The sequence below is a fragment of the Corvus moneduloides genome, chromosome 4, assembly GCF_009650955.1.
Source record: "Corvus moneduloides isolate bCorMon1 chromosome 4, bCorMon1.pri, whole genome shotgun sequence".
NCBI classification, from domain to species: domain Eukaryota; kingdom Metazoa; phylum Chordata; class Aves; order Passeriformes; family Corvidae; genus Corvus; species Corvus moneduloides.
The window spans coordinates 40283020-40310610 of NC_045479.1; the positions used below are offsets into that span (position 1 = coordinate 40283020).

The 27591-nt window shown below is 37.2% G+C and overlaps 1 protein-coding gene across 1 annotated transcript; it reads right to left on the reverse strand.

The window, feature by feature from the left end:
- Positions 1-327: 327 nt before the first annotated feature.
- CAND1 (cullin associated and neddylation dissociated 1) lies at positions 328-27591 on the reverse strand. Its single transcript, XM_032105530.1, has 15 exons — positions 27384-27591; positions 22945-23088; positions 16022-16176; positions 14114-14237; positions 13434-13690; positions 13246-13351; positions 12621-12766; positions 11303-11595; positions 10507-10648; positions 8384-9877; positions 7509-7604; positions 5636-5805; positions 5374-5538; positions 5036-5143; positions 328-3986 (listed from the first exon to the last, which is right to left on the reverse strand). The coding sequence occupies exons 1-15, from the start codon at positions 27449-27451 to the stop codon at positions 3762-3764; spliced, it is 3693 nt and encodes a 1230-aa protein (XP_031961421.1). The 5' UTR covers positions 27452-27591; the 3' UTR covers positions 328-3761.

The following is a 27591-nucleotide window of genomic DNA, read 5'->3' on the forward strand; positions in this document are numbered from 1 at the left end:
CTCCTTCCCCAAACTCAGATACAATGAAAAATTATAAATGAATACTGATGAAAAAGGTGGATTTTAGTGTGAGGGTTATAACTATACCAAAAAGCTCTTCTAGGGCAGGGAGCATCGCTCTCTGCCAGAATCTCTACATGTTCATGTTTAGTAGTGCAGCACTCAAATCTTCCCATCTCATAGCAAGAAGGAATCAAGGAGGGGGGAAAAAAAAGTAATAAACGGACTAGTATTTTTCATTTTTACAAAATTAATTTTAGGAACAGCAACAACAAAATACATTTTATCTGAAGTTGAGAGCAACAGGGAAATAAAACCCAGAGGCTGCAGGTTTAACTGTTTGATATTTGGCAGAAACAAGTGTCATTTCAGTCAGAATGATCAGGATTCACAAAATAAAAACAACCCACACACACACTTCCAAGGCCACATGTTACTTTGCTTTTAAAAGTGGAGGCAAGGGAGGGGAAATACCAGCAAATATGAGAACAGTTGCTAAATCCCTACTACTAAGTCCACCAGTGCAGGGTGAACTTGTTCCAAGCCTCATTACTGAGGACATCTCTTAAGGCAAATACAGTGGGAGCAGATACAGATTTTTAATTCATATCTTTGAGTTGATGAAATTTTAAAATAATCCTTCATTTGAGGGAAACAACGCTGTTTACATGCCTATGTACTGCTTTGTACACCTCATAAAAATACAACTGGAAGTAGTACAGCTCTCTTTATTTTGTCAACTGCTATATTAGATGCTATACTTTGAAGGAAAATTGTATTAAAAAATAAATTTACATAACTGAACTGCAGCATTCTTGACGTACTGGTAGTTTTCAATTTATAATTTTAGAAAAAAAACCTCTCTTATAAGGATGGCAAGTTCTTTCACTGAAAAACAGAGCACAAAGTACTTTTGAGATACAAAAATATTTCAAGCCAAGAATCTACTATGCAAGGACTGGCCAACCATTTCTATATTACACACAAGGCTTGTTAATTGGTCTCAATTGTCTGTGTGCAAAGTGATGAAAAATACTATAGAAAGCTCTAATTTTACCAAACATCTTAAGAACAGCCTTTCAGAATTCTGGTTTTGTTTTAGTGAGAGAAATTTCATATTTAGTTTCAAATATTTAGCATTTAAAAACCAGCTACAGGTATTCCTGACATCTTCCTTAACAGAATAACATTAATGTAATTGATCAAAAAGCATAAACACACCAGATTTATACAAATACTTGGATATACAGAGGGAAAACCAAAGAAAACTTTCAATCTAGTGATTCAGTGAAAGTGAGTGGAACTTCAACACCGAACATGGTTAGATTTTGTAACACTAATAAATTACCTCAGTAATTATGGTGCAGTTACAATCTTTATGTATTTGTCTTCCTGCATCACCAAAATAACTAACTGCTATATGGAGACAACCACACTCAGAATTTCTGCAATTTACAGGGAGGACTTAATTCTTATGTTCCCACCTGCTTCGTCAGTGGTCAAAGTGAAGATTACTCTTTTGCAAGAAAGCATTCACTATGTAATATATCTCAACCTTCTCTTCTGTCCTTAAGCTTGCTCCCCTGTAATGTACTGTAAAACAAAGTGAAGATGATCTGCCTCCACCACATCAGGTGTTATGTTCTGGTAGCACATTAGCACACACAAATCTCTCACTCTGTTCACTTACCATTGTGACCTACTCCCTTTTCCTGTTTAGGCCTCACATTTCATGTTTATCATACCATTCTCACACCTAACTTTAGATCTATAAAATTTTAATATACTCTGAAAACACAAAAAGTTCAAAGATTAGTTTGACAACTAATTAGCACAACAGATTCTTAGTTAGGAGGCCTGTATATTGCTGCAATTGAAGTGGATGAGTTATACAGCAAGATAACATATACCTAATTCACAGTGCTTTTTCTACTGTATGGTTTCTCTCTAGTCATCCCACTCCTTTTCATGACATTTAGATATGTTGGTATGTTTAATCTCATTTATTTCTACTTCTAGAAGACAATTGTTACATTAGTATGAAGACTTTGGAGACAGAGAAAGCTACATTTTCAAAAATTTCTACAGCATTAGAATTGTTACTACTGAATGAGTTCATAGACTTCTTTGTTCAGGTCCTTCTATTAAAGTTAAATGTACCAGTATCTCCTCTCTTTTCCCAAGCTGCAAGCATATAAGGTGAAGATTTTGCCCCCAAGCCCCAATGCTCACAGGAAACTGTCTCTGAGGTCATAAAAATGAATGCTTGTTTAGTTCTGTAGCAGCTTATGCCACGTACCCATGTAACAGGTTTCCAAAATAACAAACTAGCTAAAAAAATACCAGTTAACTAAAAAAATTATAATTCATATCTGACTTGGAAAAAAAGAAAAAGGCAACTAAGCAGTTGCATGAAACAAGTAATGAGGCAGTGGTCCCCCATCTTTTTGTTATTAAATTCCCAAATCCAGTTCATTGTGGGACTGCCAGCTATCTGCTTCTGGCCCATTTCTAAATTTAGCATATCCACAGAAGAACGTTTTCTTCTGTTTGCTCTCTCTCTCTCCAGTCTATTGGCCATTCCCTGTTTCCTGTCTCACCAGAATACTGTATGACACTTGCAGCATTGCAGCCTACTGGTGGTCCCACGTGGCAGAAGAAAATGATGGTCTGGCAACACTTGTCTAGGTAACACCATATATTAGTGCCTTAACAAAAGCTGTCAGATGAAGAATAGGAGATTGAATCCTCTGAAGAAACTTCCTTCATACTTTTATAATAAAAGCAATGTTGAATCCTGAGTTCAGGAGCCACTGAGCAGCTCTTGTTTTCTCTGCTCATTTTACCTCCATCTCGTTTCCTTTCAATCTTAGGGTTTGTCCACCTCAATGCCAGTGGATCCAGTCTTTGGGAATGAAAACTCATGAAAACTGCAGAAATTGTCATGTTTACTGTAAGAACATCTGCAGGGTCATATTACTGGCATTTAAAAAAGCCAGGTTAAGACAACGAACTTTCATTCACCCCTTCCTGTATGAATGGCCTGTATGTCAAAATACCTGAAAACTGCACTGATACAGTAGAACTTATTTTAACTTGCATTACGAATAAACTGCACATGCTGTTTTACAGACAATATATATTTGTAAACTTGCTCATGCAAAATTAGTGTGCACAACAGGGATACTGGTTTTCTAGTCTCCACACCTGTAAAAATGACATTTATGTCTGCTCTTTTTGAACTGTGCCCAAACTCTCTTTTTAATATAATAAATCTTACACATAATTCATCTGCCAGCCAAACCAATTTATGAAGCTGAAACAAAAAAGAATAAAAAGTTATACAAAAACCATGGTGCACCTAGACACTTGATTCCCACCTCCCCCCCTTTTTTGTTTACAAGTAGAAAGAATGAATAGAAGAAAAAAAAAAATCATGGTCACAAAATTTCGACATTTTAATCCTAAACATTACAGGGCAAATGGATGCTGGAACTTATTTCCATACACCATGAGTCAACTTTTTAATTCCCAAATGTGGCCAAATCCACTGAAACAAGAGTGGTTAAACTCTGGACTATGGAAATACATTTCTGAAATAAATGCTAGAAAAGCAATTATGGGAAAAGCCAACTGTCCCCATAAAGGTAAATAAAGTGGAACAATGTATAGATTAGATACTTTTTCTGTTTCTTACTCATAACCTGTCAATTCAGTGCATCATATGGTTCAACATAATGGTCCCCATTTTGGACAAACATCTAACTAGTGTCCATTGATTCCAAGTTAGTGGATGATGAATCTTTTTGGATACTTTCAAAGATGGCTGCCAGCTCAGGGTTAGAGCTTATCTGTGACTGAAATTCACTCATTAATGGACTCTTCTCTGCTTCTGGAATGGTTAGAAGTGCTGCTACAGCTCTCATAGCAGATCGTTTTAGTTCGTCTTGCTTTTCAAATTCCTGTTTCACTGAGTTTGCCTTTACCTACGGAAAAAACGAAAATATGTTTGAAACTTTACTTAACCCTCCCTCTTACACCCACCTTAAAAAATGTACCTTAAAAAACCATATTTCCTCACAAAATGATCTAAGCTCTTAAAAAAATCAACCGAACGAAAAATACCCCCAAACATCTTTTTAGCAGAATTTTTACCAGCAGTTTACAAACAGACCAAAGCTTCAACACTGCAAGGCAAGCAGAAAAAAGTTGTAAGCTGCCAAGTCAATCACCAAATCAAAACAATTATCACAGCCAACCTTTAGCTAGTAAGGTCAGTAAATGACATTAAACTGCTATAATTGCAGTACTCCCAGCTTCCAGAGAACAGAACTTTTTTTAAAAGTTGACCTTCATTAGAGTAACTGCTTAACCTTCTGCTGTAATTCTCAAAGACGTTTCAGTGATACAAACATAAATTATAATTAAAGGCAGTCAATTTTCATTACGCAAAATATAGCAGACTATAGTAATGGCAAAGCAAGGTAAATCAGGCAATAAATGCCTGTCAGAGCATGCAGGTGAATCAAGACCAGAGCAGGAATGGAAGGAGATTAATTACAAAGATCCAGTAATCTTGTAATATACATAAAGAAGAGGTGGGGTAAATGACAAAAAGCCTAACAAAACCAGGACTACTTTACACTGCCTTCATCAGCCAAATGCTTGTCTGAAATAACATCATCATCAGAAGTCAGAAAAACTCTCAGTATTCCAGTTTTACTATTTATAATGAAGTGAGATTTACAAGTTGTCCAAGTGGCAGCTAAATTTTTAAGGAACGAAAGAAAAGGCATCAAAGAAACAGAGGATTTTTAAAAAGAAGCTTACAAATCTACCTCTCCATTTGTAATTTAAATAAATTTAACACTTGTACAAAGATCCATTCATTTCTAATCTAATTATCGTGCCTACTGCAGCTTATCAACTATAACTCAGGAAATGCTGCAGCAGTACAGAGGTATTCTTTACACACGAGTTCATTTATATTTCTGTAAGAAAACACAAAATAATGAACATAAGTAAACAGAAATACCTTAGTTGTACATGTAGCACGCAAAGGTTCGACGAGCCTGTCCAATCTCTGCAGCACCGCGCTTGGACAAAGGGTAGACAGTCTCACCAACATTAAAAAGGTGAGCATCTAGGGTGAGGAAAAAACCCAATTCAACAACAGTTATGCCTGGCACAGATATGGAGATATATTTCCTACAGTGCTGTGTAACCTTTTGAACAGTCACATTTTAATGAAAATGGCAAATGTAGTGAAATACTTAAGCACATGAAGTAATATTTTTACCATTTCAGTCTATTCACTATTTAAAAAATATTTTGACAAAGTTCCTGCTTTCACAGAGAAAAATGACAGCTAACCTTAATATCATAGTGATCCTTCAGACCATCTTCAACATGGTTTAAGAATTCAAATATATCTAGTCTATCCAAACAGCTATCCAATAGAGTATACATGCACTCAAAAGCTGCTTTCCTTATGTCCAACCCATCATCAACTGTATGCTTAAATGGTCCCATTTCCACCTGTGAGTGAATAAAAAAAAAAAAGTTAAGTAACACCCTTTAAAAAAAAAAAAATCTACTTACATATATTTAGCACTGTTTTTCTCAGTTAACATACCTCTCTGATTAATTCCTTTCTGACTTTTGTTTCATTGTAAAGATGAGGAAGCACAGTATCTAAGAGGTCCCTTATCAAAGATGGTTTATTGTGGGCAGCTGAATTAAATGTCACTAGGGCTACTCTCCTGACATTGAGATCTGGGTCCTCCAGAGTTTTCAGAAAATCACCTGCAAACAGATACAGTAAGAAAGAACCTATGAGAATCTTTTTTATTTGCAACTTTAAAAATATCTTTGCTTAAACTTTCAAAAAGACCTATTTAGTGGACGAGTTATTTTAATGTAACAGACACCCGCTATTTCAGTGACTACACAAATAAAGATTAATTATAATCATATAAAAAGTATTAATAAATTATATAGTATTTCATATAATGAAACAGTAGTAGAAGAAACACCATCAAAATAAATGGCCATCACAATGACATTTCAACTTTTTTATAAAGATACAGCATGTAAATTAATGAAAATTACATTTAACCTTTCCTTTTCTCCACTTATTAAAATTCTCTCAAAATATGCATTGGAAAACCAATTTCAATTTCTGCAGTTCAGGAATTCGAGAACACCGCTAAAGGAAACTATCAACATACTGATTTTTAACCCCCAAATGGGCATACACTGAGAATACCTAAATTACTATAAAATAGGCCTACTCAGTATATATTAATGTAGCACCACATCTTCCCATCCCATCCTACCTTTGGGCATTTTTAAATTAGATTTTTCTATACTTCCATAACACAGCCTTTTAAAAATGAATGACGGCATGAATATATCCTGAATGTTTGTGAAGTTGTACTAGCAACTTCCATGAGGAGTGAACATTTTCGAAGGAGAAAACCAACAAGGTGTAAAAAACAAACACCCACCAAAAAACTGAGTAACAAAACTCCAAATGACTGAGATTTTTAAAGCACTAGATACTGGTAGCATTTCAAATTTCAATCAATAAATATTTCCAGAAACCAAAGGGGCATGGCAGCTTCAGTAGGAGGGGGAAAAAACCTACAAGCATCATTCTTGAATATAATATTTTTTAAAAAAAAAAAGTGCTTAGTGATGAAAATAACACATAGTAACTGACTTAATTTCCCTATAAATAAAACCTTGCTCTTCACAAAACTTTATGCTTTTGAGGATAAATCTCTTTGCCCCGTTAGGGTAAGAAGCACAGAAGATTTTTTTATAGATCTTTAAACCTGCAATTAATCAAGCATAAAACATTCACCATACCGTATTAAAAAAATCTACAATACTTTGTTATACAAATGAGAAAAGATAAAAAAAGCCACAGCATCCCATAGGTCTTTATCATACTGGTGTTACATCGAAAGCTCTGATTACATTATCCCTGTATAAAAATATACACAGTTCCAAATGCTTTTAGACCATAAGCATTACAGAATCATAACGACCTATGTTTACAATTCAAAACCTGGTAATACTCAGAATAATTCACACATGCATACATGTTTTAAGCACTGAATGTAAAATATTCCCAAGACCACACTTCTGGGTGAATATAGTACACCTTACTACATCAAACTGATATAATTTTGCAAAAACACAGGAAAGGAAATCAGCTTTTGGATCCCATCCTACTAAAAACCCTAGCTTCTTGTATTGCCCATCACAGATTCAATACATAGACTTTTTAATCACACTATTTTTACTGATCAGAATTCAAATAAATTACTGTTAATATAAATAATTGGCTATTATAGAAATATCTTGTAACTCTTCTAATAGTTATCACTAGCAGCTAATTCTAGTATCTTCAAAATATTTATTTCTGGTAACACAAAGAACAAATTTTAAATGTAATTCTATTGCCTGAAAACATAGAAGCTGTCAGTATGAGTACTTACCTATGCAGTTCTTCAAGAGTGGGTCTATGGGTTGTGGATGATCAGAAATAGTGAACTTAACAGCAGTAACCACTGAACTTCGAGCGTATGAGGACCCTAATATGAAACAAAGGTGTGAACATGCAAGATTAAAACAGAAAAACAACAGAATCTAAATCATGTTCAATGCCACTCATTCCTCGTAGACTTCTAATATTCATAAGAACAGCAAACAAGAAATGCTATTTATTACTAGCAGTGCAATACGTAACTCAAATAAATCTATGGATAAAACATTTTAAACAGGGGAAAAATACCATAGCATTGTAATAAGCATGTAATGTTATCTCCTACAGAAAAATTGAACAATAAGCTTATTAAAACAGATTATTTATGATTACAAATAGGCCTACAAAAAACCTCTCCCCTCTATAGCAGAAACACGTGAAGAAAAAATGTGAATATGGTTCTTGATATGAGACTGATTCATTATGTGCAAAGATCCTTCCTAATCCTCGAAAATTTCAGAACCCTTATCTGAAAATCAGGAACATAGTAATTTACACCAAAAGCTCAAAATGTTGCAATTGGTTTGTTAATTTGTCCCTTAGTCGCCCATGCTCCTTCTCCTTTAAGTTTATAGCTCCTTCTTAAATGTAACATTGTTAATTGAAATATAAAGTCTGAAAGCAGAACACAAGTAATTCTTGTTGTGCATGACTAACAACTTCTAGTAAAAATAGAAAACCTTAAACTTCCATTGTTTGGTGGGGGGGAGCAAAACTTCAAGAGGATCACAACATTTAAGGAAATAATTTGAAAAACGAATCAATTTATTAATAGGTATCATAAAGCCATCTCCTACGATACATACATGCATTACTACTACTCCTCACCTGATGCCAAGTATCCCTTCAGTCGTGGAAGCAGAGTCTCTGGGTCTATTAACGTAAGCTTGCCCAAGCATTCAGCAACAACATTCCTTGTACCCTCTTCTGCACATTCACAGTGTTTCAGGAGTAAGGCCCAGATGTTCTCAACATATGGTTTGAGACCAATCACTGATGCAGAGCTAATTATTTCTTTCAAGGAATGCAGAAGAAGGTATTGCCTCTTAGGTTGACTGGTTATTTCTTGTAGGACAAATGGCAGATACTCAGGAAGATTGCCAACACTAATACTGCCTAAGGCATATGATGCCGCTGACTTGACTTCTTCACTAGGAGAAGAGAACGCTTCCAGTATTACAGACTTCAGCTCAATTTGTCCACTTAAGTCAATGTGGTGCCCAACTTCACCAAGAGAAAGCAAAGCCAAAAGACGAATGGAATCTGTGGACCTTGAGTTCTTAACGTCTTGAATGAACTGACCTACAACAGCCGGTCCTTCCTTAGGGCAGGCTCGAGTAAGGGCAGCAACACATTTGGCAATGGAATAGTAAGACTGCTTGTGAGTAAGTGCTGTGCTCTGCGAGTACACTGGACCCGTTAGCATGCGCAGTAAATCCATATAGCCTAAATTATTTGTACCAGTCACAACCAAAGCTTGGAAAAATTCTAGCATGGCACTAAGTGCTCCACCCTGAAGTAGGGGTGATCTTACCAGCCCAATAAGTTCATTGAGAATGGAGCCACTAATCTTTGACAGGGAGGAAGGATATACTTTAGCCAGCGTTGTCAGAAAACTGATGGCCATCTGTGATACATGCATATCACTTTCGCTAATCAGAGGTGGAAGCTCATCCAGGACTGCATCAATCATGGCAGCTGTCAAGCTGTCACTGTAATTCTTAATTAAAATATCTAGCGCAGAAAGAGTACCCAGCTTCAAAGCTCGCTGGTTCTTTCTCAAAAAAGAAGCAAGAATAGGAACTCCTTCCCCAAGGATTGGTCTCAAATCTATCTTCAAAGGAGAACCAGCAATCAATGTCATGGCCTTCACTGTAGTTAACCGAGTGATCTCATTCTTCAGTCTCTCTAGAAAGATCTGAAGTGTACTAGGCAGGTCTGTGCCTAGACTGTCACCAAGGCTACAAATTATTTGACCCATGCAAGATATTGCCCTTTCTTTCACCTCCTGATCAATGTCAGCAGCCTTTAATCTCTTGATTGTACAAGTAAACAAATCTTTGATGTAAGGAGTAGCATCAAAGGAAGTAGGCTGGTCTAAAGGACGAATAACCTTCACAAGTTGTTGGGTAACCAAAAGTGCCTCTGATGTTATCTTGTAAAATGGGTCACCAACACAAGCTACAACTGGAGGTACCAATGCTTGAACATGAGGATGAAAGACTTGGGGAGAATGATTGCAGAGGATCACATACAAACAGGACAAAGCATCTATCTTCAGATTAGAAGAACTTGATTTGTCATTCAGTGAAAAAATTATTCCTGGAAGAAACCAAAAAATGTATTTTTAGGGCAGGTATTTATAGAGTCTGCTATAACACGTTAAAATTTCTGAAGGAAGGCAGCTCTACTGAATTTATGTCTTCTGGCTCCCCATCTTTTTGAATGCTTCCAAACCCCTTTCATCATTTTATTCAACCAATTAGTTTTTAAGCTTCCTCTATGAAAAGATATGGGCCATTCAATGGTTTATGACATATTTTCTTAATTATAAAGAAATTCTGAACCTTTAACATTTCCAACCTTACTTTCCACCACTACTTCAAATTTCAACATTTTAAGTTTTAAAAGCTGAACTATGGACAGCATTTTTCTCTGTTGGGATGGAAAAGAAGGCAGTATGATCTTGTAATTAAGAAGCAAATTAACTTCTTTTTTTTTTATAAAGAAGAAAAAACCTTCAATCTTCTTTTCAAGATTAATGGAAATATATAACTAAAATATTTATATGGATCCACATAATAGCTGATTATTTTGCCATTTTATTTCAACAGAAGCTACACTTCAAAGCTTTTGCAAAATGTGCAGTCAGGACTTAAATATTTTGATGTTTCAGAACTTCACATACCATTTATTAATAAATATTTAAGTTAATGCTGTGTTTCTCATACCTGGTACAAGTACAGGAACATGTTGAGTTAGGGCTCCAGGTAACACATTTACTAGCTCAGTCAGCATGTTAAAGCAGCACTGACGTGTCTTCACACTTTTCTCCTTCATCTGTTTGTGCAAGGCTTTAACTATGTTGGGAACCTGTAATCATCACACATCTGTTAATTGATTCAATAGCTGGCATTTCTTTCATTATTGATCACTGGGGGAGGATATAAAGAAATATGTGCAACCTAACCCTCTGATTTCTCTACAGAACTAGAGAAGTTATAGAAATACTGGGAAATAAAGATTCAAAATAATTGCTTTTAAAAAAAAAGTAATTTAGCTTTGAAAGGTGATTTGCATTAATAAAACCATAGAGAGCAACAATTGAAAAGTCAGCTAAATAATTCCCTTAGAGAAGTTTTTCAGCATTATCCTTTTTATTCTGCAAGTAAAATATGTTGCAGCAGATCAAGTTTTATCTTGATCATTAGAGCTTATGTCTGGATATAGAACGCACAAAGTAACTCTTGCTTTGGCAATCTGGCTAAATGACATAGGACATGCAACTTTCGCAGGTGAGTAAACAACTGAAATTAAATAAGCACATTTGTACAAGTCAATTTCAGTTTCTAAGACTACTGCTGCATTTTTTTTTGGGCCAGTTTACCCAGCTTGCTCTCTATGTTAGTACTACATGAATAAACTGTAACCTGTGTATGAAGAAAGCATGATAAAGCACATTGAATGAACTATCCTTATGAACTTCAATATGTCTTCTCAAAGATAACAAAAATCTTCACAAATAACCTGACTCTGAAGCATTGTCAAAGGTGTTTCTCCTTGTTCCATTGCATCAGGATCACAAAGCCAACTTTGCACAGGTCGAGTTTGTTTTAAAAGAGAAAGATATGCATGAAAAACATCTGCTTTAACATTCTCTTCACGTTCTTTGAATCTGGCTATTAAAGCAGGAGATACAGTTTTGTAGAATTCCGGAAGCATTTCGTGTCGTGTGCTAACCACAGCATCCAGACATTTAGCAGCTGCACGCCTCACTTTCCAGCTCATGTCATCATCATCACTATATTCATCATCGCTCCCTTGAAAAAATAAATGCATATGTTCAAGTCTAGACAAGCAAAGCATCAAGTTTTATTTTAAACAATTAAAAAGAATACAGTTGGGTTCTTTGCATAAGATGCACTAAGAAATAGGTTCAGAATTATGTTAAAAACCATACATTATAAAAGCCTTCTAAACAGCCTAACTTGTAATTCTAAACCAATTTTTTCATGCAAGTCTTGCACACATATTAATTTAAGCTGCCAACAGGAAGAGGAGCTCCCCATCATATTTCCAGCCTGACTACTGATTTAAAGCATATTCCTCCTCATTCATGACATAAACAACAAAGGAACAATGAATACTAGCTGATCAAGATTCAACAAATTATTCTGTCTGCTTCTTTCTAGGGGTGGATCAAACTACACAGCATCCCCAAAAATAACAAAAAAGTATAAAATAAACAATATAGATTTTTCAGGTCTTAAAGCAACAACTATGCAGCTCACTCCTTCGTTAAGTAATGAGAATGTTATGCTCTCAGTTCAGATTACCTGTGTGTCCAAGTCTTCACAAAGCTTACATCTGGCAATGCTTGCCACCATATTAAAAATAAAATACCTTATGCCTTTCAGTCTGAAACACTTTTACCCTACCGAAAAATATTGAGTCATTTTCAATCTATTCTGATTTTATGCATTGGGTACCAATATATGATAGTGGAAAGTAGTGAGAAGCCTTTCCCATGCTGTATATGTATTTTCCATTCATTAATTGATGTTCTTACTTTAGTTATATCACGCCACACACTTCTGATTTTTCCACCTTTCAAGGATTTTAAAAATATTTATCTTGTATTTTTATGTTCACCCTCAGAACTACTGATCTCCAGCAACAACATCCTATACTTTTATTCCAAGAAGTGAGTTCATTAGCTATGTTTAAAAGAGGTACAAAATAGTCAAATACTGGTACTCAGGAGTAATATCACCCATACCAATTTTCTCAGATGGGTGCAGGATCAAAAGCTCATCCTCTCCCCCAAACCAAAAAGAGAATATACCTTGATCATCATCATCACCACCATCAGCATCCATAGCATTTTCATCTTCATCTTCATCATCGTAATTGTAATTAGGATCATAAGTAAGATATTTAAGACAAATGTTTATAATAGTAGATACATGAGGATAAACTTCTTTAGGACACCTGTGTAATATAAAAATACAATCAATGTCAAATTACTCCGAAGTACTAAAACATTCCTAAAAGATTTCATGTTGCATACTGTACTTTGGAGACATTAGCCAAGACAACTTTAAGGCATCCATCTGAACTACAGAAATTCGAAGGGAAGGTCAGAAAGGGCAATGCCACTGTGTAACAGGATCTGCTAGACTGGAAGGTTGCAAAGGACTCAGATATGCCTTTGGATACCAATTTTTTATCACGGCTATTGGACACAAATATTATTAGAATACTTCCCACCTCTCGTTTGCACAAACAGCAGTGCAGACACAACACACTGCTTAAGAGTTAAGTTACCAGCGAGTTATAGGAACTGTTCCAGCACAAAGCTTGCACAAGAATATTTTGTATGAAGGAGACTCTCTCTTGACAGCTTACAACCAAATGACACACTATTAGATCTTAAGAAAGCCTGAAACAGGTACCCATGAATGACTTACCTCCTAACAAAAGATTCAAAGGCTTGAATGCAGTACTCTCGTAGTTCATCATCATCTACATTACAAAACTTTACAACCAAAGGAATTATTTTCTCAAGATATTCACCTGGTAAGAGAAAAAAACAAGCTAAGTAATTACTCTCACCAAAAAACTTCAAGGTAAAAGATAATTTATGTATTTTTCTTACCTATTCTATGACCTGCTTGCCTACTGATAGCAGCAATACACTGTATATAGGTCCTAGTTGTTGACATGGAATCATTTTTAGACAGCTCTGTCAACAGATGTTCAATGAGGTCAACAAAAACCATATTGCCACAACTCATAACCAGGTGACCAAGAGCAATGATGGTTCTTTTCCTCACAGCAAGTCTTGGGCTGGTCAGCTGGGGGAGCAGACAGGTCAGAATTGAAGGATGGAAGTTAACAAGCAGTCCTCCTTGCCTTAAAACAGACAAAACACAAACTCAAAACCAATTGAATCTAGATAACTTTGTTCATATACTGTAAAACAATCCTTCAAATATTCCCCAAACATCACAAAGATTCCAATCAAGTCTTTAAATTTCAGTTTCTGGAATTTTTTAAAAGAAGAAATGAGTTTAAAATATACCCTCAAAGCAATAAACATAAAAATAAGCTTAAAACTACAGTTCTCAGATGATTAAATAATAATTGATCTATCAATCAATTATCTTCAATACATTCACTTTTTTTTTTTTTTAATTAAGTTTCATCTACACTTAATATAACCATATTATTTCATAGAACTTTGAGTAATTTGGTTTTAACACTTGGAAAACTGAAGTTCAAGCTTTAAGGAATATTTATGAGCATTCACCAGCATATTAAAGGATGGATGTTTACCTGCTCAGCATATCAGCCATAATATCCAGTGCCTCAAGTTGAACAGACACATCTTCCTGCTTGGCTATAGCACTAGTGAGACGCCCTGTGATCTTTTTGCAAACATTAGCTGCTAAGGCAGAACCTGAAAGTACAACAAAACCTCAGCATTTCCATAATATTAAAAAAATACAGCTTTTAACACCAGAGATCGTGTTTGTGACTATGGAAAGCAACTGAATCTACATAAAGAAGCTTTTTCCACCCAACAAAACGAGCTTAAACAGCCACTGTGTTTATTAATGTCATGTACGCTCTGCATTAGTGCTGAAAGACTATTTATGTACAAACACACTAAGCAGGAGGGCTTCTTGTCCCAGAAGGTATACACAACAGAAAAACAGTGATTTTGGAAAGGCAAGCAATGGAAAATGAAGGCCACAACAAGTCTAGAGCAATAAGTGAAAGGACTATAGGTAAAAATGAAGGCATAAACTGTATGGTAAGGAAAAGCACAGAAGCAGATAGAGCCACTTCGAAAGAATGGCAAAAAAAAGCAAAATAAAACAACTTTGCACAAGAAGCTACTTAAAAAGTACCTGAAATACTACTGAAACATTTGAGAAAGGGGGGAAAGTTTATCTCCAAAGTATTTTAAAATACAAGTAAAAATGTCTTTACAACAACTTCATAGTTCCCCCTTCCTCCAATTGGCTAACATTATTTCAAGTAATTATGAGAAGGAACTCATGTCATGGTAATGACTGCCCAGTGGTTAGTACTCATCTTCACATGCATGAAACTCTTCTAATCACATTTTGCAAATTTCAATGTGAAATTAACACCATTCCAACCTATGGTGAATCTAGTTTATATGTATTGTGGCTCATTCTTAACTACAACTAAAATTAAAATATAACAACTAGACAGTCTATTGTGTTATCATGAAGGCTAAGACAAAGATACAACAATCTGTGTTTGAGTTGGGAGCAAGAAATTGTTGTTTATTTTTATATTAGGAATATTAATTATATTGAAAGATTTTGCTACATTTTTGTTTGAGCTTTACCTCCACCAAAAATCTCCTTTTGTTTTGTGTAGGCAAACAAAAGTGTAAAAGCTTAAAACAATTTACTTAAAATTAGTTATTTATGCAAAGCTTATGCATCTCACTGCTGCTTGATAGAAGCAAGATTTACACGTCAATTTTCAAAAAGGATATTAAAATCAGAGCTTTTTTTTTTAATTCAAGGGACCTCAATCTCTAAAAATGTAATTTCCAAAGCCTTTTAAATCACTCTCTATTCTCATTCATATCCTACACTATGATATCTGAGAAGCACTTGAGTAAAAAAGTAATGCTATTAACTGATGTGCTGTTCAACATTAGTATCTCTTTTAGAGGAAAGACTGCCTTCGTTTAAACCTGCAGGTAAGACTTTCACTAATTTAACAGGCAACTGTCAGAAACACAAGGTACTTCCCAAAACAATTCCTGGAAAGTGAGACAAAAAATCAGACGGTTAAAGAAAAATACAAGAGTTGTAATCAATTTTAAAGTGTACTATCAATCAAAAACCAAGATGAGATTTAGCTATTACTGCAGCCTATAACTGCTCCACCAGGCAATTATTAAAATAGAAACTTTTACACTCAACTTGTTATACTGAAGTTCATATTCTCTGAGATTGCTTTCCACATTAATGCAATCCTTCAGTAAAAAATAATTTCTTAAACTAGTAGAATTTGGCAATATAGTCAAAGAAGGAGAAACTGAAAGGGTATTTGTGCCATATGTTTTTACCCTAACCAAAACTAGTTCCAATGCCAAATTAACTGAATCCTCTTCCCTAAAATCCCCAACTTTTGTTTTTTTTTTTTAATTAGTAAATGATACAACTACATAGCCTTGAGTACAAAATGTCTTACCACTGGAAGCTGGGGGGAGTTCTCCAATCACAGTTTTAAGACCAATGCTTGAAATGTCACGTAACTGTTCTTTATCTGAAAGCATGTTTGTACAGAGGGTATCTACAATGGTCTCCACTTGATACTCCTTCACTTTACTCACCAGAGGTCCCAGGCTGGATAAACAAGAGGAAAGTATTACATTGGCAACAATATTATTTCAGTACTTTGCATTCAAGTCATAAACTTAAGGCTGGTTTTGGTAGCAACACAAAGCAGAATTTTAAAATCTGAAAACCTTCATCTGGTGGGACTGATAACTTGCCTCCACCATTAATCTAGTAACAAAATACTTGTTTAGCACATTTTTTTATTTGGAGCTGGAAATTGTTTTCGTACGGCTGTTCTGCTTCAGTCTCAAAACCAGAATCCCTTTTACTTCTCAGTTGACAACAAGATTTATAACAAAAATTAACCTAAGCCAGAGCCATCAGTTTATATGCTTGACCATCACTGCCTGCTTAATTCACAGACAAGTAAGCAATACTCTTAATTACCGCATCTTTATTCTATGGAACGTTTGGATTTGGTCACGGCTCTATGCAGTAAGACAAACCCAAAATACATCTTCCATCCCCAAACTTGTTATATGTAGCCCACTGCTGCTACCCTTTTTTGCCTGGTCCAAGAATTCACAGGGGCAAGACCTAATTACTATAAAAAATGCCCAGCAAAAGCAAAAGGCAGAAAGCAAGACATGCAAACAGGAGGACATGGACAAGCAAGGCCTTGCACTCAAGCACTGTGTGTGACTTACTGTACGACAATAACCAGAGTAAGGTTCAAAATTTTGGCATCAGTGGTCTGTCACCACGTTAGGCAAACCTGGAGCTTCTCTTTCAGTGGCCACGCTCACAATGCCTTACCTCCCATGAACTCAGAACAGTGTTTGCACTTGAAGCACAACACTTAGATTAACACCCAGGAATATGCAATTCCCAAGGTAATCACCTATAGCACTTTCCATGCCTTCCTTCACAAATCATAACCTGCTTGGTTTCCTCCTCTCCCTGCCCACCCTATTCATGTGGTAAAACCTGCTGAAAGTACATGTGTGTGTGGGCCAGGAGAAGGGTGGGCGGGGAGGCAGCAAAGACAAAACATATTTGCCAAAACCAGGCACTGAAATATCACTTAAAACTAACTCAGTTTTGTTAATGCACAGAACTTGGAACTAATTTGACATTAGTCAAACTAGGGCACAGACATCTGAAACTGCTGCTTTATGATCACATCAATGCCACAAATTCAGGAAGATGGCAATTTACTAATTTTGCAGAGTATTTCATGGAGATTTACAGATAACATTAAAATAAATACATGAGAACAACTTTGGGGTTACATTTTTAGAAGATACAGCATACAGATATCTCAAGAGAACTGTTACTTGAGATACTGACTAGTATCTGATCAAAGGCATAAAAAGAAGCCCTTTAAGTGCACAGAAATGAAGACGTAATGGATGGTTTCTCACTTGCTTCAGCAGATCCTGCAGAAATGAACAGCTCTGACAGAGCCCCCTTCATTAAAGGCAGTCGGACCTCATGCCCTAACCTGACACTGCCCTTTAATTTAGGGAAAGGGCACTGCACTGGATTCCTTAGATTCAATTAAACTATCTCTACAGCCACTAAACTCCCGAGATTAGGGGGTTAGAGGACCATATCCACAATCTAATCTGGTCATTTTACTGTTTCAGTGATGTTAAATTAATAACGCATTATTAAAATAATTTCTGAACACTGATACTGGTAAAGACTTTTTGCCTCTAACTGAAAAACTCCTGATAAATCCATACACAAACATCTGCAAACACAGATTATTACCAATAATTATCTCTGAGACACAATACATCAAGCCATCCCTGGATGCAGTTGAAACATTTCCTCCAGTTGCTGAAAAAGTCCACAGCTTTCTCCACAACTTCATTTCACTCTTCAGTCAAGCTTTCCCTTCACTGTGATTCACTGACTCATCTATATACACAGTTTCTCTTCAAATACACACCACTGTCAGTGGCTACTCACAGCACTGTTGCACTCAGCTACCCTTGGTGCATAGTAAATTGTTTTGCAAGCAACACAAGCACAAATCAACTAGAACAGAAACCTATAGAATTCCACGGTAAAATGACTCCATAGTAGTCCGCAGAAATTAAATTTCCTACACATTTCAGTCAACAGACTACGGTATACAAGGTTAAAAACCCCTTGTTTTAAACCTGAACTGTTGAAGAACTACTGAATTCTTTTGATTTAAATATATTTATTTTTCAAATGCAACCTATGACTAATGAAAATAATCACAGCAAGGGCCAGTCAATCAGATTCATCTCAATTAAGAATAGGAAACACTTCTTTGCTACTGTTTTAAAGATGACCAAACCACTGGAATGATATTCACATGAACATGATAAATTACAGTTTCTGGAAAGCATTAAGCCATTTTCTACCTGAAAAGAATCAGCATCTTCAGTCCTATTTATTCAGCCTATTAGTTCAGCAAAGCAGACATAACAATTGTGAAGTAAATTTTACAAAAGATTACCTCAAGCTTTTCTGGCCCTCAAAATCAGTAGATTTCACTTACAGACCTTATCATTAGTCCCAGATTACAAACCAATCTTATCAGAAGTTGAAAATAAACTATAACCTTCTTGTATAAAATCAGTTCTGACCACAAAGCTTTTGCACTTAAGCCTGTATTTTACACACTTGAAGGCCAGTTTGGATAGTTTAAAGTGTTCTTTGAACTTTTCCCTTTCACTAGCCAATAATTTGTGTCTAGGTTCTCTCAAAGTAAGAAGTTCATTCAGATGCCTATGGAAATAAACAACAACACACTGTCTCCTTTAAGTTACACACATTTGGAAATAAAGGTGTTCATAGCATAGCTCCATATTAGGAAGACAGACACCAACATATAATCAATTATAATCTCCAACTGGCATATTTTAACAGCTGTGGAATAAGCACATTTACTTACAAGGAAGAATTAAAATTCACAAATTTAAAAATTAAAAAAAAATTATTCAAATCACTAGTAAAGCATGATGTGCAGTAGTGTATTCAGAATGCTTTAAAGCTGCTGAACTGGATCAGCCACATAGCAGCCAATACATGCATCATCCTGTTCACACTAATGACTCAGACTCACAGCGTCAGGCAGAGCTCCCTGTATTGAACTACTGCCCAGACAAGTCACTCTCATAAATGCAGAGAAACTACAGTTCCACAAGGGAGGAATCACTGAAAGGGCTTACTTTAATCCCACCTTTTTTTTCCACCATAAATAGATATATATGTGTATGTTTATCTTCTTACTGGTTACAGGAAATATTTCACAGTGTGAACCAAGAAAAAATTCTATGCATAGGTTTAAATGGCAGAATATCAAAGTGTTCAAAATGAGAAACAGCTCATCCTTAAACACATGAAACAATTAATGTGCAATTTGGGCCAACAGAGCATTACCAACATTATCAGCAATGAGGAACAAGCAATATCAACACAATATCTGGGCTTAGAAAAACCACACTGCTTGAGTAAGCCAGATGCACAGAATTTTAAAAAAGCCACAGGCAGTGTAACTACTGCTGACACAAGGTACACAGGATACCATGCTGGACTACGCTTACAGCTATAAGCTAAGAATACGCTGTAAGAATAGCATTTTCCACACTCCCTGACTGTAAAACAGCCTACAACTATCAGGTAAAACATAAACCATCCCTTCAAAAAAGATGGAGAAAACAAAAATACATTTAATATTTTACAAGCAATTAGGAAAAACAAGGTAAACAACCTGCCATTACTGACATAGGTTTTATCTACTGCCTGCAGTAAGAAGCTTAACAAATAAAACTCAGTTCCCTTCTGTAGGATCAAAGATTACAGCAGGCCAACTTTTACTTCCAAGAGTACTAATGCAGCTCATTAATATCCATTTTTATTCAGAAATGAACTGGACAATCATCTTGCAAGGTAGCTACCCAAGTACCCATGAACCCAAAAACTGACTTCTGCTTTGCTGTTACATGTTTTATGCTGCCCCAAACCAGCACAATGTAACTGAAAGGAGCAAGAACAAAATCACCAGTGTGCTTTGTAGAGACAGTAAGAAAAAAGTTCATCTGCTTTTTAACCAATAGAGCTCTTCTTACTCCAGTGTGAAAGCAAGCAGCGGATAAGGCAAAACCAGGAACACTGCTCACTTGCTGCTACGCTTGCCTAAAAATAAATACTGCTTTATGGCTGCTCCAAGTTGTTTTAAATCTGCTGTGTGCAGTGACCTCAAGAATTAAATCTTCAAAGAGTGAATCTTAGGGAAGAGCTTCATTCAGAGTGTTTCCACTGATCTACCTGCAGAGGAAGCTCCCCTAACAAGCTGCAACACTTTTCTCCCTTCCTCAAGGAAAAATCTACCTCAAGCGCAGATAGAAAAGTACATTGGGTTGTCTTAAATTCTCTTTCTATGAGAGGAAATCTCTACTTTAATGGGTCAAGTACCAGTCTAATGAAAGTTACTGCTGATAGTCTCTGAAGTTCACCACAGCATTTAACTTGAGAGATCTAAACACAGTTTATGCTTTCCTCAGCTGAAAGTGCCAAGAAATCCTTAACAGAAACACACAAGAGCACAAAATATTTAAAATTAAAGTCAAGAAAAATATGCTGGCTGAAATTAACTTCCCAATGAATCAGGCTTACACCCAGTGTTGTAGGAGATGGAAGACTTCAGATCAGCTTGAACTGTCTTAAAAAAACCCTATAGCTTAATAGTGTTCAGCCTCTCCCATCCTTCACCCCCACCAATGTTTCTACCAACAGGTAGAATGCAGGAGGTAAGCACTAAGCCAAAACAAAACTAAGTCCCCAAACAAGTCTGTAACAAAACCCGATAAGAAGCAGTGTGAGAAAAGGAACAAGGAGTACAAGAACAGCTAACAGGAAGCAGCAGCAGCATTACGCTTAAAACTGTCATGAACAGTATTTTGAGTACAAGCTGCTTTAAGAAGAGAACACTCTAAAAGAGTGGCGGGGATTTTTTTGTATTCAAGCATATCTGCAAGTGATTGGGATGCCAACAAAAACCAAAACAACACAACTTGATGCATTCCAGAATGTTGACGTGTCCACCTTCTATATGGATGTTCACAATTCACCTGGTAACTTTTCCACGATTCTTGTCCCATTGAAGTAAATTTAACACTGTTCCTTAACATTATTTGGATTTCTCAAAAACACTCCAAGCTTGGAACAGATTCTGTCACATTAATTAAATCCATGAGATTTATCAATATATCAAAGTAAACTTAAAAAATTGAAGAACTGTTAATAAGAACAGGACATGCTCACACAGAGGAAGTAATCTATTTTCCCATTCTCTTCCCTTTGCAATCTTTCTTTAATGTTTTAGTAAGCATTACTTATACTTTCAATCCTAAATTCTGACACTGCCATTTAAGATTGTGATATGTGTCTATGTGCATTGATCCAGACTTCAGAACAACTTTAGGATGTACATTAGAAATGAGTACTGCATGTATGCTGCAATGTAACTTTTCCACAAAACGCTAACTCATACAAAGACAATTCTAAGCCTGAGCCAAGTTTCACAACAATATGCTCTTCTGACTGAGCAGAAGCAATCTGTTTCAAAGCCATGGAACCATGAGGAACTCAGACATTCCAGAAGTTTGAATTAAAAAGAAACAGGGTATTTTGTGTTGTTGTGAAGAGGAGATGCGTAAAACACATTTTAACAAGACTGTATCCCCGGGGACAGTAGTGAAAAAGTAGTGACAATTATAGTGCTAATACACCTAATATCTGGCTTGAAATTTGACATTCCTACACTAGTTTGTCTGTGCAAGATTTTGGTGACCATCACTTAAAACACTTCAGAAGCTGAAGCAAGCACTGTTTCTAAGTGCATAAGCAGAGGTACACACAGGTTTTTTCTGCTTTGCTAGTCTGACAGGGCAAACTACGAAGAATAACAAGCTGAAACAAACTTGGCTAGTCACAACGTGAAACTTCTCAAGCTCTTGTGTACCAAGTTTACTTCAATCCATACCTCACAGAATATAAGTAGTGTATATGGACTATTAAAAAAAACCCTGAGCTCACAAACAAGAAACATTTTCAGGAACACTATATGCCTTTTAAGAGAGGCTCTCTTTAAAGCACACGAAAAGTCAGAATAGCTAAGAACAAGAAGTCATAAGAAATGTAGCACCTCTTCAAAGGGTGCTCTGGAAAGGCCACACCATATGTAGAGTTCAATAAGGTGAGGAAGAGAGGGCAGTGAAGCAACATAAGTCTCTGAAAAGGCAAGTAAATGCACCTTGACCCCATAAAACATTTACAGTTCCTTTAAAGCTTGTAAAACCATTAACACAGTATTCTGAATGTTAGTGAAGAGGTAAGTTCCACATTTGATAACTGAGGCCATATCTTTACCATTTTATGTTTTCATCTCTGCTTGAAAACAACTCCAATACTACAATTCTTCCCCTGCAGATCATCTAAGGTCTCACTGTCTAATATCAATATGGCAACTACCACTGAATTACAAGCTTTTTATACCTATTTAGCAATCAAGAATTATCACCAAAGAACAAGTGTGTCACTTGAATACTTTCAGCAAGGACTGCATGTGCTATCTGGTGCCTGAAACCCCAAATATTAATCCCCAATGTCAACAAAAGCTAGTTTTTTAAGTTACAACAATTAAGGCAGGTAGTCTACAAGAACAAGGGTTCCTTTGTGGACATCAATTTCATATTATTTTGTGTAGCAATGGTTGCTTGAGTTTACAAAGGTGCTTTATATTGTTCAGTCATCATACAATTCTTTACTACACAGAAAAAGAATACCTACCATTTGACAGCTAAGTTTTGCACCTCACCATTTTTATCTTCCAGTAATTTCAAAATCATCTTCACCACCTTTCTTTCACTGTCATCATCCAGCTTGATAGAATCTTTCTGTAGTTCTGTCATCAAGTCATTAGTAGCCATAAACCTGACAAAAGATGGTAAGATAATTATTGCTAAAGGAATACACGTTATTCACAGTGCTCAGGATTCAAGATTCTGTTTCCATCATTTGTTATCAAACAAATCACATTTCACATTGAATTACTGCTGTCTGTTTTGTGATGCAAGTAACATTTATAAAACAGAAAGGAAGAAAAACTGTATTTGAAAATGACAATAACTTTGCGTTAGGTCATCACCTTTCTGTTATGAGAACAGCTACATATTTTACTTCCAGCATTTACATTATATTCCACATGATCTCCACAAAGAAAAACTGTCACTTTCACAGATTTTAAATAGTCCTTTCATTAGCTATACTGACGTTGTAAAAAACAAGCTTTTTTAAAAACTTTGTTAAAAAAATTATCTCTGCTCTGAGTTTATTTTAAAACAGGTTTTAAGCAAGAAGCAAAATATAGTTTCTCAAACATTCTCCCATAAAATTCACAAAAGCCAAACTTCAATTAACGAAGGGAGAAATAAAAGTTAAGCTGATGTTCCATGTGTTTTTCATTTTCTTGCCTTGTACAGAGTAGCTTGTTTACAGCCCAGAAAACAGCTGATCACATTTATCCAGCCCACAATACAGGGTGCCACACTAAAGAACAAAATGAACTCTTGAGACATCAAGCAAATAAAATCATCTTTCATATCAATTAATTTACTATTTAATAACAGTCATATCCACCAATAGAAGAACATACTGAAAAATTACTTTCCAAAAATATTGCCTTTATGCCTCCTGTTTCTTTTCCTTCTGAAGTCTGTGTCACAATCCATATTTCAGAATTCTGAGTGCCCTCTCTTCTCAGAAGCAGCAATACAGATGTATTACTCAATTATGAATCCCATGGGCTTCAGTACTGACACCAACCCCCATTTGAAGCCCCAGACAACAACGGTTTGTAGTTAAACAGTTAAGGGTGACATTTGGACTTCAGGCACATAAGCCTCAAGCAGACATCACTTTAGCTCAGGTCATGCTTGGAGGGCTATCTCTGCAGCTTGACACACCAGATACTACCTTTTACTGAAAATGAAAGCCAAGACTCTGCATAATCTTGATATGCATGACAAATGCCAGATGCCTAACCTCACGTAATGGACCTCAACTTGTCCTGTCTTTTAATAACCCCAGTCTAATAGTCTCAAGGTGTTTCTAAGATAAGACCACTCCTTTTTCACTCACTCCAACAGTCCCACTGAAGCAAGTCTACAGTCTGACAGAAACCAGATGTGCACAAAAACAGGCTGTGAATGCAAACAGCATCAGCCTTTAAGCACAGCAATGAAAAAGGCTACTTGGTAAGTAAAGGTAACAGACAGATAGGACCGAATTTAAGGATATACATGAAGTCACACAGTACTAGAACACTCAAAAACAGTTTCCAAGTTACTGCTGTATTTACCTCCTTCTCTTAAAAACTTAATAGCCTCCTCTCACTTCCTTGGTCAACAGCTCCTATTTCCTAGCCTTAGAAGTTCATGTCCACTCATCACCTACTTGTCAGTTCCTAAACTAAGCAGAGCTTGCACATCCTCAGTGCACCAGCAGCCCCTGCTCTCAACTACAACTGAGTTCTCCTGCTAGACTCCTTCAGTGAAACATGACAACCAACCCAAACACCATAATGGGGTGGGGAGACCAGGCAGGTTTAAAGTAGCCTGTTTTTCTAAACATAGTTTTGAGTAGTTTGAATGTGACTTTTAGTCACAACTCCTTCTGCCTGCACATCGAACTTTACCTGGTGCAAAGCAGGCAGCATGTCAGCACCTCTGTACTCAGAGGAGTCGTTCTCCTCCTGCAGTGAGGACACTCCTTGTCCCACAGCCAGACTGTAAATTGCCACCTTACATGACTGCTCATTTTAGGACTTAAGCCCAAGTTTCCGTGTGGACAGTAAAACTGCAAGTATGTACATCTTCCAAGAAGTACATATTCCAACTCTGCATCGGACAGGTCAGTTTATCCAAAAAAAGGAGGATTACATTTTGCAGTAGACTGCTTACTTGAACAGAGGTTTGCCTTCTGCACCCTGATATAAACAAGTTAACTACACTGTCCCTATTCAAATATATGTGATCTAAGAATAAATACACTTACAATTACTAGAACCAAATACTATTTCATCCATTATGCAAATACACAACACACATAAAGTTTCATAGAATGTTACTCCATAACAGTCAGTTGGTAAAGGTCTTTCATCACTCATTTTTTATGGTTTGTAAAGTTAGATTTTAATCTATGCTAAGAATAAAAAAGTGTTTGCTACAATTGCACTGGACAGGTATAACCTACCCCTTTTATACAGAAAGTTTTAAACTCGTATCAGTCAGAATTTAGTCACAAATCCATTGGAATTTTCAGTAAGTCATCCTCCCCATACGAACAAAATGGAAATCTCACTTAATCACAGAAACAAACTAGCGTGAAAAAAAGTAAAAAATATTTTGTAACATTTAGAGGAAAAAATGTTTAAGTCTAGTTTCAGAATGATTTAAAGAAATCAGGCAATTCTGGTTTGTCTCTTTTTAGACTAATCAATTTTTTTTATTAAAATTTCCAAAATTTCTAGTCTGAACTCTCCAGGTAATATCATACTATTAAAATTTGAAAGAAATTGACAGAAAAATCCCACATCACATTTGTGTCCAGTGCTAAAACACTTTGTCAAAACCTAACAAGATTATTCAAAACCCAACCCTATAGTTAACTTCATCACCACCTCTGTTTTCCTTTAAATTTTAATCTACTAAGAAAATATTTGTTTGGATGTCATCTACTTTAATCACAAACTAGGCGCTGTAATGTTGCAGCAAAACAACAAAACACAAGTGCATTTTATGCTTTTTCCCTGTCTGTATTGATATATTCTCATTGACAAGTAAAGCCTTCAAACGTGACATTCTGGTTGCACTCAATACAAAAACCATGTAATTATTTTTAACTTAATGCTTTGCTAAAGGTACTGTGTAAATGTATTATCTCTGCTGGTTTTTAACACCTTACTTGTATTATTTTATTTTCTGACATTTTGCATTTTATCTGCTACTAATTTATTACAAAGCAAGCAAATGATCCACTAAAAAGTAGTGCTCTTGTGATAGATCCTGAACTCAAAATTAAATTCCAGTCTTGTCCCCATAAGACAAGGATTCTGGATTTCTCTCTCTGGATGGCACAGGGGCAGTACCAAACTATGTGAGGAGCACAAAACTCCACTGACTAAAAGACAGAGCATCCAGAAGGATGTGAGCTTAGGATCACAGAATCACAGAATCATTTGGGTTGGAAGGGAGCTCTGCAGATCATCCAGTCCAACCCTGCTGCAAAGACAGGGTCACCTAGAGCAGGTGACACAGGAACGTGTCCAGGTGGGGTTCGAAAGTCTCCAAAGACGGAGACTCCATAATCTCCCTAGGCAGCCTGTTCCAGCGCTCTGCCACTCTCAGTGTAACAATGTTCTTCCTCGTGTTCAGGTGAGACTTACTGTGGTTTAGTTTATGGCCATTCCTCTGAGTCCTGTCACTGGGCACTACTGAAGAGAGTCTGGCACCATCCTCACCCAGCTTTGAAATAACTATGCATTAATGAGGTCCCCCCTCTTCTCTAGATTAAACACACCCAGCTCCTTCAGTCTCTCCTCATAAGGGAGATGCTCCAGTCCCTTTATCTTCGTGGCCCTCCATCGCACCCTCTCGAGCCTGCTGTGCTGGCTGCCCCTTCCTGCCCCTATTCGTAGAATCATAGGATCCATGTTTTTTGAAGTTGGGAAGAGACGAGGGAGGTCACCTCACCCGACCTCTGCTTCTCAATGCAGCGCCAGCGCCAGCTGCTTGCTCAGAGCTTCGTCCCTTCGGCTTCTGAGCATCTGCGAGGTCAGGAATTCAGACTTCCACCCTCCCCTATCCCCACTCAAGTCAGCAAACCTGGCGGCCGCTCGGCTTCTCCCGGCTGCTAGAGGTCTCTGCCCACGACGCATGGAGGCCGCGTCGGTGCCCGCACCGCCGCGCCCCGTCCTTCATGGGCAGCGAGGAGGGGCGCTCCCCTCCCGGGAACTTTCTTCCCGGAGTAGCACCAGCAGATTCGCGCCCATCCCCGCAGCCGCGGCGCGGACACGGCCCGGGCCCGCGGCACCGGCCCAGCCGCCGGGCACCTGCCCCCGCCCGGGCCGCCACGGCACCAGGCCCGGGACCGGAGCGCAGGCGGCCGCAGGGGCAGCGCGGGCGCGGGGCCGACTAAGGGCGCGGAGGGGCGGCGGCGGCGGATCCCACCTGAAGTCCTTGTCGCTGGATGTCATTTTCTCCAGCAGGTTGGAGATGTGGTACGAGGCGCTCGCCATGTTGAGGGACCCGGCCGGGGCGCGGGGGGGAGGGAGAGGAGGAGAGCAGAAAGCGGCGGCGGCGTCTTCCCGGCCTCGCCAGCTCCACTTCGCCCGCGGCTGCAGGGGCCGGGCCGGGCCGGGCAGGGGGCGGCGGGGCG